The sequence below is a fragment of the Gopherus flavomarginatus genome, chromosome 17 (genome assembly GCF_025201925.1).
Source record: "Gopherus flavomarginatus isolate rGopFla2 chromosome 17, rGopFla2.mat.asm, whole genome shotgun sequence".
Classification (NCBI taxonomy): Eukaryota; Metazoa; Chordata; order Testudines; family Testudinidae; genus Gopherus; species Gopherus flavomarginatus.
Window position 1 is genome coordinate 24,255,094 of NC_066633.1, and position 20,161 is coordinate 24,275,254.

The 20,161-nt window shown below is 48.2% G+C and overlaps 1 protein-coding gene across 7 annotated transcripts in view; it reads right to left on the reverse strand.

Moving 5' to 3' along the window:
- Positions 1 to 20,161, reverse strand: part of EXD3 (exonuclease 3'-5' domain containing 3) — a 588,712-nt gene that overhangs the window by 406,366 nt on the left and 162,185 nt on the right. For 6 of the 7 annotated variants that reach the window (XM_050926485.1, XM_050926483.1, XM_050926484.1 and 3 more), the window contains one exon: positions 11,430 to 11,597. The exons of the other annotated variant lie outside the window; for it this stretch is intronic. In XM_050926485.1, coding sequence (XP_050782442.1) covers positions 11,430 to 11,597 — 168 coding nt within the window. The remainder of the gene's footprint in view (positions 1 to 11,429; positions 11,598 to 20,161) is intronic. 7 annotated transcript variants of the gene reach the window in all.

The window sequence follows — 20,161 nt, forward strand, 5'->3', positions numbered from 1 at the left end:
TGTCTGGGGTTTTTCCCTTCCCAAGGACTGACAGCTTCCCCCCCCTTCACTAGAAACATGTTTTTAAATGCGCTGGTGTTTAAGCAACTGTCTCGGGGCGGTGCAAGTGCACCAGGGCAAAGCCCAGCCGGGGAGCAGCACTGATTGCTTCAGCCCCCAGCCCGTGCCCAGGGAGGGGGCGCCTGAGTCGGTGGGCGGAAAGGGCCGGGCAGGAGCAGCAGACAGAGGTGGAAATGCCAGAACCAGCCCACTTCACTCTCCAAGCTCCCCGCCTTTCTGCGATCTGGCCTGAGCAGAGCAGGGGGATCTGGGGCGCTGTAGCCCGGAAGCAGGAGCAGTCCCAGTGCAGCGCCCTGCTGGGGCACCAATGTGCCCAGCACTGGGGACACGCTGCTTAGACAAATGCAGCTAAGCTGCCCCCCGCCACCCGTTCGTAGCCTCCCCTCCAAACCCTGCCAGGACCCAGGAGCCCAAAGCCCCCCGGAGCTGGCTCAGCTCCCAGCCACTGTGCTGCGATCCTTGGCCAGGCCAGGAGGGAAATAACACGGCTGCTCCCAGAGCGCCCTGCTCACTGCCCTGGGCCCCGAGTGCTGCAGGCCCAGCCCGGAAGCTGCTGCGCCAGGGTGGTGCAGGGGTGCTGCTTACACTTGGGCCCCACTCCAAGTTCCCAGCCACGGCTCAGTGCAGCTGCGGTGGCAAAGGACGCGGAGCTCCACGATCTGCACCAGGCCTGCCTCTGGCTCCTCCTAAAACCCTCCTGGCTGCCAGGCTCGTCCCCTGCCAGCCCCGCGGGTCGGGCCAGTTCTCCGGGGTTGGGGCTGGTCTGGGCTACAATGGACTAAACCCTGCCTGGTAAGCCAGAGGAAGAAGCCCCAGGGCACAAGCCGGGCTGTGCTGGGGTTACCGGGTAGCAGCTCTCCCCATTCCCCCTCCTGCCCTGGGCTGACTCAGGCCAGAGGAGTCAGGCGGAGACACGGGCATTGGCTGGGAAGCTGCCCTGGAGCCAGAGGCTGGAATCGCTGCAGACCAAGTCCCGGTGCACGCGGAAAGGGGTTGCCGGGGGGCTGCTATTCTCCAGGCAGCCACCCACAGGGACACACGCAGGGAGGGAACAAGCCCGGCTGGGGAGGGAGGCGAGAAAACCAGTCTTTTTCTGCACCCCTCTGCTTTGCAGGCCTGAGGCAAGTGCCTCACTCGCCTGGCCCTTGTCACGGCACTGGAGGCTGTGCAGTCCCAGCTGTGCTCGAGCCATAGGAACTGGGATACCTACAGGCAGATTTCTCCAGGCTTGAGCGAAAAGGGCTGTGATTGGGACATGCTGCAAGTGCAGAGCAAAGATAAAGGAGCTGAGGCAGGCGTACCACAAGGCGAGGGAGGCAAACTGTTGCTCAGGTGCTTCTCCCAAGACCTGCTGGTTCTATGAGGAGCTGGATGCTATCCTTGGTCGCGTCCTCACCTCCATTGCCAAGAGCCCGTGAATTCTTCGGAGGGCACAGAGGTGGCAGAAAGAGGACCTAACCCAGAGGACAAAGTTATTAATGAAGAGGTGGAGTTAGATGAGGATGTGCAGCTCCCAGCAGAGTCGCCCAGTAGGGCAGGCAGGCAGCCAGGAACTATTCTCCACTCCAGAGGTGTCTAGCCAGTCTCAGCAGTTGCTCTATGGATGAGACTCCCGGTAAGTGGCTGTGGTTTGTGTAGTGTGGAGGTGGGTTCAGGCTATAGAAATGTGAGAGACTGGCTGTGTTTGTGTGTGCTGGACATTTCCCTGTGCAGTTAATCAGTACGGCGGAACAGGGTATTGACGAATGCTGAGATCTCACAGGAATCCTCCAGAGAGATCTCCAGGAAAGTTTCCTGGAGGTACTCAGTAATCCTCTGCCGAAGTTTCCGAGGCAGAGTAGCTTTGTTCCTTCCCCCATTGTAGGAAACTTTCCCACACCACTCATCAATCACTTGTGGAGAGACCAAAGCAGCACATAGGCGAGCAGCATAAGGAGCAGGGAAGAAGCCACAAGCATGGAGTAGATGTACCCACATTTCCCTGCTCATCCTTAGTGGTGAGATGTCTGCTAGAATTACCCCCGCTTGTGGAAAAGTGTGGGAGAATTTTAGAATTTGTTCCCTAGAATGCTGCACCACAACCCTTGCAAACCGTGTTTGCTCTTTTCCACATGTGGTGTAGCCCCCTCCCTCCAGCTTCCCTGCCAACACTCCCCATGCTTTGGCTGTTTGTGGAGATGTGTGCCTGGCTAGGGTCAGCAAGAAAGTGATGGCAATGTTGTAAAAGGTGTGTTTAACAGAAATATTTCAGTGCTGTGCGTGAATTTAACAATCCCACTTCTGTGTATTGTCCTCTCTGCTTCACCAGATGTGGCCTTCAGGAACACCTCACACACCTCAGCCAAGCACCTCCACCAGATAAGAAAGAGTCCAAGATGCAGCAAAGAAGACGTGTTCCGGGAGGTCCTACAGTGCTGCAATACAGAAAAAAGGGAACGAAAGGAGTGCTGGGAAGCCAAACAGTCAGACAGAAAAAAGAATCACGTGTTTGTTAAGGACGCTACTGAGCAGATGACTAAAGTAATGGGAGAGCAAACGCAGATGCTGAAGTCCTTAATAATGCTGTAGATGAGCAAATCAGTGCTTGACCTCCACTGCAGCACATTCAGAACTCTTTCCCATGTCTCCCCCAAACTCTGCTCACACATTCCTTTCCACCTTCCAGGGCTTCTCAGTTTCCCCTTCACTCCACCTCCTCAGATAACTTTCACAATGATAGCTGGACCTAAACACAGCCGTGAGAGTCTGCCTTTCCCTGGCTCCTCCTTTCCCATCAAGCATCTGTGTGTTTGTGTGTGCTGTTTCATGTGCAATAAAAGCAAACTTTTATAATGGTAAATCATCTTTATTTTTTTTCTACAAGGTGAGATTGCAGGCACTGCCAATACATGCACAGGCATTGCAATCACTTTATTACAGGAATACAAGGCCCCAAATGTCACCATTGCCTCCTAGGAAAACTATATGTAATGTAACACTGAATATGTAATAAAACATGGATTGCCCCCTAGTAAAACTACATGTAACGTAACACTGAAGCAGCTCCGACAGAGATAGATGTTACTGGTGGTCATTGTCAAAGTGCTGCCTCAAAGACTCCATGATTCAAATAGCTCCTCGTGGGCTCCTCTGACAGCCCTGGTATCTGGCTGCTCAAAATCAGTGGCCAAGCAGTCTGCCTCAGCATTCCACCCCTGAGCAAACCTTTCACCCTTAGCTTCACAGAGATTACGCAACGTACAGCATGCAGCTATGACCACAGGAATATTATCCTCAGTGAGGACCAACCTGCCATAAAGGCATTGCCAGTGTGCCTTAATCTGCCAAAACCACATTCCATTGTCATCCGGCACCTACTGAGTCTGTTTTTGAACTGCTCCTTACTGCTGTCCAGGTGTCCCGTGTAAGGTTTCATAAGCCACGTTGTATGGGGTACGCAGGGTCCCCCAGGATCATTATGGGTATTTCAACACTCCCCATTGTAATCTTCTGGTTAGGAAAGAAAGTCTCTGCTTGCAGCTTTCTCTACAGAATGGTGTTCCTGACGATGCATGCGTCATGCACTTTCCCAGATCACCCCATGTTGATATCAGTGAAACACCCATGGTGACGCCTCCACAGTTTGTGAAACCCATTTCCTAAAAGCCATCCACTAATTCACGTACATTTCCCAGAGTCAAGGTTCTTCATAGGAGGATGAGATTTATTGCCGTGGACACTCACATTAACGCAGCCCCAATGGTCAACTTCCCCACTCCAAATTGATTTGAAACTGACCAGTAGCAGTCTAAAGTTGCCAGCTTTTGCCACACACAGCAATTGCCACATGCTTTTCTACCAAGAAGCAGATCTGGAGTGAACTCCACGCATAGTTCCAGGAAGGCGGCTTTCCAAATCCAAAAGATCTGTAGCCACGGCTCATCATCCTTCATCTGCACGACGATACGATCCCACCATTCAATGCTTGTTTCCCAAGCCCAAAAGTGAGGTTCTACCCTATGCACCTGCTCTGTGAATGCCAAAAACCATCTAAATGCCCCTATCCATATCCCACAGAATGTCAGGCACCCGCAAGTCTTCTTCAGTTAGGAACTTCACGATTAACTGCACTGCCATCCGTGATGTCTTCATGACACTTAACAAAGCATAAGAGAGCCACGTGGGATCCATCCCTTCTCACAAAGATGCCAGAGTGAACAGCATAGATGGGCCGCTGAAAAATGCTGCGAACGAAAGCCGGAAGCCCATAGAGTGCTGGGACAGAAAACAACACATCACAGGACATTTAGCACTGTCTCAAGATGTGCCGTGATCTGCTCAGTCATTCCATAACACCTAGTGACAGAAGCACTGTGGGATAGGTACCCACAGTGCATTGCTCATACTGTCAATGATGGTCCCCTCACTGTGGATACAATCTGCCAACAGAGGGAGCAAGTGTTAACATGAACTTGCAATTTTTATTATGTCGACTTTTGGGTGTTGACATCAAAGAATCATAGAATCATAGAATATCAGGGTTGGAAGGGACCTCAGGAGGTCATCTAGTCCAACCCCCTGCTCAAAGCAGGACCAGTTCCCAATTAAATCATCTCAGACAGGGCTTTGTCAAGCCTGACCTTAAAAGCCTCTCAGGAAGGAGATTCCACCATCTCCCTAGGTAACCCATTCCATTCAGTCCCTAGTCTGTAACAGTGCATGGGATTCTTCCGTCTTAAGTGCAGGACTCTGCACTTGTCCTTGTTGAACCTTATCAGGTTTCTTTTGGCCTAATCCTCTAATTTGTCTAGGTCCCTCTGGATCCTATCCCTACGCTAAAGCATACCTACCACTCCTCCCGGTTTAGTGTCATCTGCAAACTTGTTGAGAGTGCAGTCCACACCATCTTCCAGATCATTAATGAAGATATTGAACAAAACTGGCCCCAGGACCGACCCTTGGGGCACTCCACTTGAAACTGGCTGCCAACTAGACATGGAGCCATTGATCACTACCCGTTGAGTCTGACGATCTAGCCAGCTTTCCGTCCACCTTATAGACATCACTTTTGTTGACACAAATTCCTAGTGTAGACGTGCCCTCAACGAGTTAAATCTCAAATTAAGCACACACTTAACTGATTTGTTGAAATGCTTTTCTTGGTTTTATGATTACTAGTGTTAGAAACAAACAAACAGAAGGCCCTATTGAAGGGTGTACTTACAGAGTCCAGTTCTTTGAACAGAAAGGACAACATCAGATGGTATCAGCATGTTTACAATCTGAATAATAATAGAAGAGATAAGCCTAACTGAACTAAAGATGTGACTGACTTGGCTGCTGTATCTATTTTATTATTTATTTTGTTATTGCGATGTTTGGTGTTGTTCAACTCCACAAAAAAGTTTTCTGTAAAATGACCCCATTTTTAATATTATTTTTACAGAGGATAAGATCTCCAGGGATGTAACAACTCATTCATGACTAATTTTGCTGTCCGATAACAAGTCTATCAGAATATAGATTACGTACTTCAGCTGATAATTAAAGATACACCCTACCATGGTAACTGAGTATTTCTCCATCACACAGCTTTGTGCATACTCTACTCTGGACCACGAGTAGCCAGAATAACTGGAAACTAGTAATCATGTTAACTAAGTTGTAGAAACCTCAGATTAAACTTGGACCAGAAAGGCAATAGCAATTCCAAATCCTAGCCGCCTTCACCACTCCTCCAACTGTTAAGCAAGACCAATAACTACCTTTTATAAATGATCCTCTCAGCACATTATCCAGGAACCCTAAAATCCTTGTAATGTCTGCACACACAATGCATTTATTAGGAAGGCCTCTATATGCACTCTGAAACCAACATAACCCACATGTAAAATGCCTCTTACAATTCTGAATATTAGCATGTGCTGCCTTTTCTGCTCCTACTAATGCATTCCAATTTCCAGTATGAATAAAAATAACAGCAAAGAAATAACCCAGACAAGCATTTGGGTTACATTAACTCCCCCCTTCCCACCCCTGCAGTTCACTTCCACATTGGATCTAAATTAGAAGCATGGGAAAGGTTTACACTTTTCTTCCATTTCCTTTCCTGAGCCTATGGAGGGGCAGGCTCGTGATGAGGGCTATGTGCTGACAGTGATGCCTGATACAGGGAAAAGGGTAAGATCAGAGGAAAAGGTGATGACCAATGGTCTGATTCAAAGCCACTGAAGACAATGAATCCTTTTATTGTCTTCCAAGGGCCTTGGGTCAGGCTCTGTTTGAGCAGCAGTCAGCATAAACATCATATCTGGACAAAACACAAAAATGATCCAAGGTGCTATTCACATGGGGACAGATGCCCAGAGCTTGCCCTCAGTTAAGACATTCTTTGTAAAATGGCTACCATCTCCTATGGTTCTCAGTGGGACTTGGATGATAGGCAAAGATGACCCTGTTTACTGACTCCTCAATGTTCTTCTCCAGCTCATCCCATAGAGGGCAGTCATCTTCTCTGAGAGCAATTTGGAGGTGACCATTAGGAATGATGGGAGGTGGGGGGGCGATATTTTGAAAGAGGATGATTTTTTGTTTATCTGAAGAAGATTTTATGTGTTAGCCTTTACTGATGGGAAAACTTCCAGCTATAAACAAACAAACACACACACACATAAGTCAATCAATCAATCATTCACCAATAAGTGCAAGTATTTCTCTTCAGATATTACCTGTTACTCCAGATCTGCTCAAATAGAGGGGGAAACTCAGATGTGTGTGCGTGTGAGCACACGCATGCACAGCGCAGTGCAAAGCACAGGAGGGATGGGAAATCAGGTGTGTGCACATGCAGGGGACCGTGGAGAACATGATGGAGGAGAACTGTTTTGTGGTGCAGAGGAATCTGGAGGACAGGAGGGAGAGGGAATTTGGATTGGAAACCTGTGTGTATGCACATGCACATAAGCATGTTGGAATATAGGAGGGAGGGGGCAATTGAACTGAACACTGGCTGTTTTGTGCAGCTCCAATGACACAGCACAGCTTTAAACCCAGTTTAACTAGTGAGTATTTCTGGCCAGGCTACTTTGTAATGTACCTGAGTAGCATAAAGCATCAAGAGTGTATCTGTGAATCTGGCCCTAAAAGATTTAAGGTTATTAGAATTATCCAATTAGAATTATCACATGATAATATCCTCATTGAGTTCCTTATTTTTTGTTCACGTATTAATTTTTTAATTAAAAAAAGGAAATTTCCACACAAAAACTATATTAAAATGCAGTTAACATATCAGTGATTTAGGGTAAAATGTGTACAAAACAATCCAGGAAAGTCTGAGTTAAGATTAAATTTAAAAGCAATCCAAACATATTAAGGTCTGGAAAGTCAGTTAGGGAACCCAAACAGCTTTAACTCTGCCCTACAGTGACACCATAGCAAAAGAACAATATAATGTATATTCTAACATCAGTTGAATCTAATCAATTTAAAACTACAAACGTGAATATGCCACAATCATAATCATATTAGGCATCACTAGAGGGCTGAGTTAAGGTAGCCTGCGTGCCTGAAATGTGAATTGCTAGACCCTTAGCATGTTTGGATTTATTTTGAGTTTATCCCTAAATCTGAATTTCCTGGGTTTATCATGGTTGTTTTTTGAATAATTAAACCATCCCAGAAATGTACTTTACTCTAAATTACTGACGTAATCTCAACCCTAACCCTGTGTTAATGCAGTTTTTGAGAACACTAAGATGGGTGTATTTAAAATAAGTAAATGGTATATTTTAATGCCTTTATCGCCTAATTCCTAATTTTAGCAATTAGCCTTAGATATAATTAAAAAATCTGTTTCTTTTATTGAAAACTAGCAAGTATTAGCTCAATTTAACATATTTACAAAATCCATTTTCTGTACAAAAACAATAAATACGGAAGGAGAATGTCATTTATTCGTTAAAAATGAAATGCAAAAATTATCTCCCCATCCCTGCTAAACCTTAGCCCCAATGTTCTTGTATAAAAAACAAATCAGAACAAGAAAAAAGTCCCCAGATTTCTAATGCAGAGAGCTTTGAGTGGGAGTTCTCTCAAGCCAAGGAATATTTCTGGTTGTCAGAGGCTAAAAAGATTATTTATTGTTTCCTTCCTAAACCCAGCTCCACTGCCACCTGTTTAGAATTTAATATAAAGCTGTTAAACAAAACCAGAACTTTGATGCTAATTGCGAAAACAAGTTTCACTGTATCTGACCCTAGAAGCACTTACTACTGATCCACAAGCAAAGGAATTTGATTTTTTTTTAGCACAGCTATCTTTTTACCTTCATAAGCTGTTTAAAAAATGTAAATAAAATAACTTAGTGGACAATAGAGGGCATTCATCCCACAGAAAGACAGCCGCTACCCTTAGACATGAAATATCGCAGCACATTAAGTCATGAGACCCTGCTAATCAAAGCTGACAGGGCACTGAATGTGGTTTCTGCTGAGACTTAGCGATATCATGGGGCACTGAAGCATGCACAGCCTGCCAGACTGCCCCTGTTCATGTGACAATAGCTTTTATTCGCTGAAGGGGCCTGCAAGTGACAAGAGTCTCCTTTGTCTTTAGAGTCCTGCATTTGGAGTGCAGGAGAGGTTCATTCAACCAGCCCCAGACACTCTTTGAAAGGCTGAAGTGTAACATAAGATGACCATGAAACACTAGCTTGCCTTCTGCCTATCCCTCATTCTTCTAAAGCACAGCCTGGCCTATTCAGCGTCTCTTCACAGAATAGCATCGCACTATATTAGCCTCTGGTCTGCTGAATTCCATCATTGTTTAAAAAGTACCAGCGGCCATCTTGGTTTTCATAAAGCCATTCACCAACATCGAAATGGAGAGCTCAAGAAAGGGAGTTCTGAAAGACTACAATACTATCAGCGCCTTGGAGTCCTGCACAACACATGATGTGCACGGCATTTTCTCCAGGTTCAGCCTGACCACAAAATAGTCTAATACACTAACATTAGATAGCTCAATGTACAGTTTAGGGTGACTACTGAAACTCACCTTGCAACTACGCTTGGCTCATGAAAGCAGCTGTATAAGAAAGAGGAAATATATCTAAAGGCACCCCAGCTGGAACTGTATAAATAGACATTTTTAAATCCCTCTGTTTAGATACTAGCCCCATTACCAAACAATAGTATACACTCTAATTGTCAGCTTTAAAACCCTTTTTTGTTAGCACCATAGTACTGCATTCCATCAGCAGCTGCCATCAACTGCATTCACACCAGAATGGAAACACACCCAGAAACTTGCCACACAGACACTTCTGCCTTTTTCCTTAACTGTCACCTTACTTACAGTCAGAAAAATAAAGCTCCCATTATATGTTTTGGGAGCAGTGGTGCCATCCAGTGGCCAGTGAGGCTCATCTCATCCTCCCATACTCAGAGGGGTGCCTCACAGAATGCATTTACTATCTGCGACTATTACAGTAGAACCTCAGACTTGCGAACACCAGAGTTACTAACTGACCAATCAACCACATACCTCATTTGGAACTGTAAGTATGCAATCAGGCAAAAGAAGAGACAAAAAAAAAAAAAAAAAAAAGAAAGGAAAAAGCAAATACAGTACAGTATTGTGTTAAAGGTAAACTATTAAAAAATAAAGCGAAAGTAGCATTTTTCTTCTGCATAGTGAAGTTTCAAAGCTGTATTAAATCAATGTTCCACTGTAAACTTTTGAAAGAACAACCCTAACATTTTGTTCAGAGTTATGAACATTTCAGAGTTACAAACAACTTCCATCCCTGAGCTGCTCATAACTCTGAGTAGCAGGAATTATTCACATCTGTGGCATCTGCCAACAAAAGGGTGCTATCTCCAAATAATTCAAGATTTATCTTCCCATTATTACTTTTTATACCCCTACTACTTTCATCCACAGCCACAGTGTTCTATTAGCACTGGAGGTGACAATCCAAAATTCACAAATCCCAAGAGAATGCTTGGCTCAGCTGCACAAATTACTGTTATTCTGACAGACAAATTGGTTCAGCCTTTGAGAAGCTCTAATATTGAAGGCCATGGGAGGGATCAGATCAGCTTCAGAAGTAAATGAGATAACCAGCACACCAGTCTCTAGGAACATCAGGGACTTCATTGTCTGCAGAGACACTGTTCTCTTATGCGATTTGTGAGAGGTGGGACATGAACACATGAGGCAAGGATGCATTGTTCACATGAGAATATTAAATGTGTCCAGTGGACTAAAGGGAGTGTATTTCTGTGAAGTAAAGACTGAAATGTTGGTGCCCCATTCTATAGATAACCCTTAGGGCTTAAACAAGGGGTTGGAAAAAGCAGAGAATAATATCAAATATTTAGAAGGATTTCAACCTTCTGAAGACTTAAGATGGGACAAAAGGGGGCGAAGAGGCTCACATCTGAACGTTTGTTACTGCCCCACCTGAAAGGATCCCTACAAGAGGTTACAGTAGAATCAGCATAATATAGACATCCTCGCCATTGCTTGCAGCAGAGGCCTCATAGTCCTAGTGCCAGGATTGTCTGCCACATTCTATTACTCTACTCTGTCTTGGAGTGTACGGATCAGGACCTGCATTTGTTCTTTTGGTGATACTATAATTGGGAGGAAGATATGGGTAAGGGAAATGAAATAGCTCTGATATCCCGTGGACAACCCTGAGAAAAAACACTGTATTTGGTTCTTCTTCTTAAGGAAAAAAGGTTATGAGCCAACTCTTCCTGCCTGAGAAGTGCTCAAGTCAGGGAAAGGACCCTAGAGAAACAGCTTCAAAAATAATTTGGAGCTTTCCAGTTCAAAATGCTTGAAAGAATCTGCATTTCCAAAAGATAGCAGTGAAAAACTCATCTGTATCCCTGGAGCCTCAAATGTCTAGCAAAATCTCATTTACAATCACACTTGAAATTAGTCAAACACCTTGATTCAGTAATCCCATGAAACAGAAAATCTGTCTGGTAAGATTTTCAGTCAGGTGATATATACCACAAAAGATGTCCCTCACAATATTCCATTTCTGGTCAAAACCAGGACATGTGGAATGGATTATTTTTTATTTTATTAAGCACTCAAAATAAAGTACCCAAAAATTAACCAAATTCTTGCAAAACTCACAAAGGGAGTTGGGTTTGACTGGAATTGTGTGCTCTCCCAGTATGAGGCATGAGGTTGAAGGAAGGCTAAATAAGTACCACCAAGTACAACGATCATACTAAATTACACCACGCACAGGCCTTGCTGCCATTATGAAGTGGAATTTACACAGAAATATAATGAAAAACAGGCCCAGACACTAACAGGGAATCAAAGCTCTCAGTGTGAAAACCAAGTTGAAAATCAAGACCCACCTCTTTGTACTTGCCCTTGTGGTAAATGTGACTGACATGTCCAAGCAAATTGTTCTGGTCTGCTGTATGTAGCTGAAAAATGCTGATCAGCGGGTCAAGGAGATTAACTTGGCTCTGGGCTAGTATTCTGAACAGTCGGGTCTGGAGCTTCTTCAGCCTCAAGTCAGACTAAGAAATCAGAGTCAAACACAGGTTTCATAAAGACCAATACAATTCAATGACAGTCCAAAATGTAGCTTTTTAAAACATCAGACAAGCCAACCCATTAGAAAGGGGTTCTCCAGTTCCTCCTTGGATTTTGACACAGAAATCAGGGCAACATGCTACACACATCACTTCACAGTGGCCAATTAAAACAACATTAAATGTTAGTGGGGTAGAACTTGGAGAGGCCCGGTACAAATATCAATCTGAGCATGGGGAACACCTCTTTTTGCTAACAGAACTTCTTGCAGTATTCACACCTCCAACTCAACACGGGAGTTAGAAACCAGGTCAGAGGAGGTACCTTTTGTGGTAAGTTCCCACAGCAGAAACAAGCCTCCTGGCTCTTTCATCCACCAGCTCTCCACAGGCAACCCTTCTCAGCGATGCATGAGAACTCAATTTCATTCCCAGTCTTGTTCCCAGGTCATAGAATCATAGAATATCAGGGCTGGAAGGGACCTCAGGAGGTCATCTAGTCCAACCCCTTGCTCAAAGCAGGACCAATCCCCGACTAAATCATCCCAGCCAAGGCTTTGTCAAGCCTGACCTTAAAAACCTCTAAGGAACGAGATTCCACCACCTCCCTAGGTAACCCATTCCAGTTCTTCACCACTCTCTGAGTGAAAAAGTTTTTCCGAATATCCAACCTAAACCACCCCTACTGCAACTTGAGACCATTACTCCTTGTTCTGTCATCAGGTACCACGGAGAACAGTCTAGATCAGTGGTCCCCAACGCGGTGCCCACAGGTGCCATGGCACCCGCAGGGGCATCTTAATGCCCCGCGTCCTGGCCCCCGGGAGAGCACCCGCCAAAATGACGCCGAATTTCAGTGTCATTTCGGCGGGGACACCTCTCGATGACGATGCTTGTCGCCGACAAGTGATGTCATCGAGAGGCGTCGTCCCCGAATTTTGGCGGGAAGGCCTCTTGATGCTGCCGCTTGCTGTCGACAAGTGACATCATCAAGAGGTGTCGCTCCCGAACTTCGGTGGGACTCTCGATGGCAGCATTTCAGCAGGTGCTTTGCGCCGCAGTGGTCCTTCGGCTAGCACCCGACAGCCAAAAAGGTTGGGGACCACTGGTCTAGATCCATCCTCTTTGGAACTCCCTTTCAGGTAAAAAGAACAGGAGTACTTGTAGCACCTTAGAGACTAACAAATTTACTTCAGCATAAGCTTTCGTGGGCTACAGCTCACTTCTTCTTCTTTCAGGTAGTTGAAAGCAGCTATCATATGCCCCCTCATTCTCTTCTGCAGACTAAACAATCCCAGTTCCCTCAGTCTCTCCTCATAAGTCATGTTCTCCAGCCCCCTAATCATTTTTGTTGCCCTCCGCTGGACTCTTCCCAACTTTTCCACATTCTTCTTGTGGTGTGAGGCCCAAAACTGGACACAGTACTCCAGATGGGGCCTCACCAATGTCAAATAGAGGGGAATGATCACATCCCTCGATCTGCTGGCAATGCCCCTATTTATACAGCCCAAAATGCCGTGAGCTTTCTTGGCAACAAGGGCACACTGTTGACTCTTATCCAGCTTCTCATCCACTGTAACTCCTAGGTCCTCTTCTGTAGAACTGCTGCCTAGCCACTCGGTCCCTAGTCTGTAACAGTGAATGGGATTCTTCCGTTCTAAGTGCAGGACTCTGCACTTGTCCTTGTTGAACCTCATCAGGTTTCTTTTGGCCCAGTCCTCTAATTTGTCTAGATCCCTCTGTATCGCTATGGATAAAAATTTCATGCTGTAATAAAAAATATAACATTAGGGATCTATCAACCACCTGACCAGGACAGTAATAGTGATGATGAAATGCTAAGGGAAATTAGAGAGGCTATCAAAATTAAGAACCCAATAATAGTGGGGGATTTCAATTATCCCCATATTGACTGGGAACATTTCACTTCAGGACGAAATGCAGAGATAAAATTTCTCGATACTTTAAATGACTGCTTCATGGAACAGCTGGTACGGGAACCCACAAGGGGAGAGGCAACTCTAGATTTAATCCTGAGTGGAGCGCAGGAGCTGGTCCAAGAGGTAACTATAGCAGGACCGCTTGGAAATAGTGACCATAATACAATAGCATTCAACGTCGCTGTGGGGGGAAGAACACGTCAAGAGCACAACACTGTGGCATTTAATTTCAAAAGGGGGAACTATGCAAAAATGAGGGGGTTAGTTAAACAGAAGTTAAAAGGTACAGTGACTAAAGTGAAATCCCTGCAAGCTGCATGGGCCCTTTTTAAAGACACAATAATAGAGGTCCAACTTCAATGTATACCCCAAATTAAGAAACACAGTAAAAGAACTAAAAAAGAGCCACCGTGGCTTAACAACCATGTAAAAGAAGCAGTGAGAGATAAAAAGACTTCCTTTAAAAAGTGGAAGTCAAATCCTAGTGAGGTAAACAGAAAGGAGCACAAACACTGCCAGCTTAAGTGCAAGAGTATAATAAGAAAAGCCAAAGAGGAGTTTGAAGAACAGCTAGCCAAAAACTCCAAAGGTAATAACAAAATGTTTTTTAAGTACATCAGAAGCAGGAAGCCTGCTAAACAACCAGTGGGGTCCCTTGATGATGAAATACAAAAGGAGCGCTTAAAGACGATAAAGTCATTGCGGAGAAAAAGACGGTTACTCACCTTTGTAACTGTTGTTCTTCAAGATGTGTTACCATATCCATTCCAGTTAGGTGTGCGCGCGCCGCGTGCACTTTCGTCGGAAGATTTTTACCCTAGCAACACTCGGTGGGTCGGCTGGGCGCCCCCTGGAGTGGCGCCGTTATGGTGCCGGATATATACCCCTGCCGACCCAGCCACCCTTCAGTTCCTTGCCGGCTACTCCGACAGAAGAGAAGGAGCGTGGGTTTGGAATGGATGTGAGCAACACATCTCGAAGAACAACAGTTACAAAGGTGAGTAACCGTCTTTTCTTCTTCGAGTGCTTGCTCATATCCATTCCAGTTAGGTGATTCCCAAGCCTTACCTAGGCGGTGGGGTCGGAGTGAAATGTGGCAGAATGTAAAACTGCTGGGCCAGAGGCTACAGCATCTCTTGACTGTTGAACCAGAGCATAATGCGAAGCAAAGGTATGAACTGAGGACCATGGAGCTGCGCGACAGATCTCGTGGGTAGGTACACGAGCCAACAAGGCAGCAGATGAAGCCTGAGCCCTGGTAAAATGCACGATGATGTGGCTTGGGGAAATATGAGCCAAATCATAACAAGTGCGGATGTACGCCATCACCCAAGATGAGATCCTCTGAGAGGAAAACAGGTAAGCCTTTCCTTTGGTCTGCTACCGTGACAGAGTTGGGGTATTTTACGAAATGGCTCTGTCCGCGCAATATAAATGCGAGCGCTCTACAGACGTCCAGGGAGTGCAATTGTTGCGCCCATTGCATTGAGTGTGGGTAACATGAAAGGCCGAAATCACCTTAGGGAGGAAAGCCAGGCGTGGTCGTAACTGCACCTTGTCTTTGTGAAACCTAGTGTATGGTAGAACCACCGTAAGAGCTCTGAGCTCGGAGACTCGTCTGGCCGATGTGACGGCTACGAGGAAAGATGTCTTCCAAGACAGGTATAGCAGAGAGCAGGTCGCTAACGGCTCGAATGGGGGAGACATAAGTCTGGTTAAAACTAGGTTGAGGTCCCAGGTTGGGGCTGGGCGGTGTACTTGAGGGTGTAAGCACTCCAAGCCCTTGAGGGACCTCGAACCCATAGAGTGTGAGAACACGGAATGACCACCTTAGCCTGGGTGGAAGGTAGAGATGGCTGCCAAGTGTACCCTCAGCGATGACAACGCTAGGTCCTGCTGTTGAAGGCCAGAGGTAGGCCAAATAGAGGGGATCGAGACCTCAGTAGGAGTAAGATCGAGCGTTTCGCACCTGTAGAAGAAATGCTTCCACTCGGCCAGGTACGTTGACCAGGTGGAAGGCTTCCTGCCACCCCGGTTTAGTCACGCAGCAGCCACACCGTGAGGTGAAGAGACTGCAGGTCCGGGTGACGAAGCCTGCCGTGGCCCTGAGTGATGAGGTCTGGGTGGAGTGGCAGGGTAATTGGGTTGGTTATTGACAGGTCGAGCAACGTGGTGTATCAGTGCTGCCTGGACCACGCTGGAGTGATCATGATGATGCGCGCTCTGCCCCTGCAGAGTTTGAGCAGAACCTAATGAACCAGCGGGAACAGTGGGAAGGCATAAAGGAGTTGGTCCTTCCATGGCATCAGGAATGCGTCCAAGATCGATCCCGAGGGGAGACCTTGGAAGAAGCAGAACATCTGGCATTTTCTGCTCTCGCGGTGAGCGAACAGGTCTATGTGAGGAAAAGTCTCCAATTCTGGAAAACAGAATGCATCACATGGGGCAGAGCGACCACTCGTGAGACAGGAAAGACCTGCTGAGTCAAAGCGCCAAGGCGTTCCGAACGCCTGAGAGAAAGGACGCTACCAGATTCATCGAGTGGGCCATGCCTGACAAAAGGGGGAGGACCATGTGTAGCACATGGCCGTTGTGTTGGCTGTAAACACTGAGACACCACGGCTTCGCGGCTGCTGCTGGAACCCCTGGCACGCCAGGCGGACTGCTCCCATTTTTGGGCATTGATGTGGAATGCCAGCTCCCGAGAAGACCAAAGGACTTAAGCTCGAAGGTGACCAAGGTGAGCACCCGAGCAGAGAGATGACGCGTCCGTCGTCAGGGGCAGTGAGGGCTGGGGCGGATGGAACCACATCCCTGCCCACACCAGGGAGGGAGTTAGCCACCATTCTAGGGAGCCTAAGGTGCTCAAGGGAATGGTGACTACCATGAGCATTGGGTCCCTGTCCGGGCGGTACGCCAAGGTGAGCCTGACTTGGAGAGGACGGAGGCAGAGCTTGGCGTGTTTGGTTACAAACTTGCGGGCAGCCATGGACCCAGAAGACTGAGACAAGTGCGAGCCGAGGTCGTTGGGAAAGTCTGCAGACCTCGGATGATTGTTGCCATCGCCTGAAACCGTGGCTGTGGTAAGCAGGCTCCGGTTAGGTCGGAGACCAGGATAGCCCCTAGGAAGTCCAACCTCTGCGTGGGAACCAGAGTGGATTGCTCTATAGTAATCATCAGGCCTAGACGTGTGAATAGGTCTGTGACGATGCCCACGTGCTGAGTGATTTGTGTCTCGGAGTCTCCTTGGATAAGCAAATCGTCCAGATATGGAAAAACGCATATCCGACATCGGCGAAGGTAGGCGGCGACTATGGCCATACACTTGGACAATACCCGTGAGGTTGTAGAAAGGCCAAACAGCAGGACCGTAAACCAGAAGTACTGACGGTTGGCTAGAAAGCGGAGGTATCTCCTGTGCGGAGGGAAGATGGCGATGTGAAAGTACGCGTCCTTCATATCGAGGGCGGCATAGCAGTCTCCAGGATGCAAGGACGGGATAATGGTTCCCAGGGATACCATGCAGAACTTCAACCTTATCATAAACTGGTTGAGTGCTCACAGGTCTAGGAAGGTCTGAGACCTCCGTTCGAGTGGGGGACTAGGGCATAACGGGAGTAAAACCCCTTGCCCCTTTCATCCATCAGCGTCTGCACCTCTTGTAAGAGGAATTGTTCGTGAGAGGGGTCCCTGAAGGGGGACAGGGTTGGAACAAATTGGAGGTGGTACCCATGCTCCACCGTGTGCAGGACCCAGCGATCTGAAATTAACTGGGGCCAAGCCAGGAGAAAGTAGGAGTGGGATCCCGGCCTGTGACTGGTACACCGCCCTCAGGCGCACCTTGGAAGGTTCGTCTTTGGTCCCGGTGGTGATTGCGAGGGATCTTGACCTTGGCCCTCTAGAGGTCCTGACATTTGTCTGCGACCATCTCGGCCTCGCCGTCTGCCAAAGTCCTGTCTCTGGCTAGGCACAGAGTACGGCGGTGTGGCTGGGGACAGAAAGGCCTGCGTTTGGTCGCTGGCGTATGCATGCTGAGAGAGCGCATTAGGACCCTGTTGTCCTTCAGGCTTTGCAGCCTGGGGCTGTCTTTGCCGCGAAGAGGCCTTTACCATCAAATGGTAAGTCCTGAATGGCATACTGTAGCTCCGGCCGGAGGTTTGAAACCTGAAGCCATGAGATGTGCCTCATGGCAACACCCGAGGCCAGAGTCCTGGCTGCTGAGTCTGCTGCGTCCAACGAGGCCTGGAGGGACGCTCTGGGCACCTTTTTCCCTTCCTCCAAGACAGCAGCGAGCTCTTGGCGGGAGTTTTGAGGGAGAAACTCCATAAACTAAACTACCGCCACCCAGGTGTTATAATTATAGTGGCTAAGCAAGGCTTGTTGCTTTGCCACCCAGAGCTGTAAGGCCTCTGCAGAGTACACCTGGCGGCCAAGTTGATTCATTCGCCTAGCCTCCTTCGATTTTGAGGCTGGCGCCTGCTGGCCATGCCATTCCCTCTCCTTAATGGACTGAACGACTAGTGAGCAGAGAGGAGGACAGACAGACAAGTAGTCGTACCCCTTAGAGGGCACCATACCGGGTCCTCTACCTCCGGGACCTCCTCCACCTGGAGGTCCATATGGCGTGGTACCCTCCTTAGGAGGTCCTGTTGGGCTCTCAGGTTGTTGGTGGGCACATCAGAATCGTGGTCTTGAGCATAAGATCTGCCCACATAGGATGACACGGATGCATGTCTGGATGGCCATGGAGGTACTAAAAAAAATACATGGGCAGAGTCTCTGACTCTATCGGACCTTGCCCAACTCGGCACCGGGGACCGGTACCGGGAGGCGTACCGGTACCTGGAATGAGATCCAGACCTGCAACCAGAGCGGTGCTGGGAGGTCGACCGAGATCTCGAGGCTCGAGGTCGGGAGAGGCTACGGGAGTCACGGTACCTGTCGCAGTGCCGGGAGTCGGAACGGTGCCAATAGTAGCGGGTCGGCGAATGGGATACCAACCGGTGTGGCGAGTGCAACCAGTACCGAGGAGGAGAACAGCACCGGGACTGCAAGTGGTGTCGGGTGTGCCGACGGGACCTGGAGCGTCTGCGGGACCGTGATCATGAACGGTGCCGCTCTGCTGTGCCGACAGAGGATGATCATATCAAGGGAGGCTTGGCAAGAGACTGTATTACCGGCACCAGCGGTGCCGGGGTCAGGCAGCATCGACTCTGTCATGGCAATGAGATCCCTCACCGTTGGGAATGTCTCCGGTGTGGAGGGAACAGCAGGCTCAACCACAGTGCATACTGGGGAGCTGTCAGGCACCGGATTTGACGGCCCTCGTGGGACCGGGATCGACGGTGCCGACGTTGTCGGTGCCTCGGCAGGTGTTGGTGCCGGGCGATCCGACTTAGACGAGCTCTCTGGCTCCGGTGCAGTTGGCACGGAAGCAGCAGGAGCAGTAAGCTCAACCACGGCGCGTGCCGGGGAGCTGTCAGGCACCGGATTCGACGGCCCTTGTGGGACCGGGATCGACGGTGCCGACGTTGTCGGTGCCTCAGCAGGTGTTGGTGCCGGGCGATCCGACTTAGACGAGCTCTCTGGCTGCGATGCAGGTGGCACGGAAGCAGCAGGAGCAGGGGGCTCAACCACGGCGCGTGCCGGGGAGCTGTCAGGCACCAGCAGGAATCGTAGGCTTTCTCGACCTAGGAGAGAGGGAGCGGTGCCGGGTCGACTTCGGTGCCGGCGACGGCCGGTGCCGAAAGGCCTTGGCAGTACCGGCGGGGTCCGGTGCCGAGGAGGCGCTTCTGCCAGCCGCTTGATCATCACTCGGGGCCAAAGGTGGAGGGGTAAGTGAAAGTCCCGCTCCTTTTTGTTCTCGGCTTAAAAGCCTTGCAAATGGGGCACTTAGCTGTCAAGTGTGATTCCCCAAGGCACTTCAAACAGGAGTCGTGTCGGCTTCTGGCAGGCCGAGCCCATTTTAAAACCCAGTGAGCCGGGCATGGGCTCCGGCACCGGGTGCGGGGAAAGGGCTACTTCCTGAACCCCGCTAACTATTACTAAACTAACTATGTTAGCAAAGAAAAAACATATAACTATACAAATATATATATAAAAGGATTATAACTACATAACTATATACACGAGAACTACGAGTAGCTAGGGAAGTGGAGGTCAGCTAAGCCGCGCTCCACTGTTCCAACGACCGACACGGGCGGTAAGAAGGAACTGAAGGGTGGCTGGGTCGGCAGGGGTATATATCCGGTGCCATAGCGGCGCCACTCCAGGGGGCGCCCAGCCGACCCACCGAGTGTTGCTAGGGTAAAAATCTTCCGACGAACGGGCACGCAGCACGCGCGCACACCTAACTGGAATGGATATGAGCAAGCACTCGAAGAAGAACTAAACGGATTCTTTGCTTCAGTCTTCATGGCTGAGGATGTTAAGGAGATTCCCAAACCCGAGCCGGCTTTTGTAGGTTACAAATCTGAGGAACTGTCACAGATTGAAGTGTCACTAGAGGAGGTTTTGGAATTGATAAACTCAACATTAACAAGTCACTGGGACCAGATGGCATTCACCCAAGAGTTCTGAAAGAACTCAAATGTGAAGTTGCGGAACTAT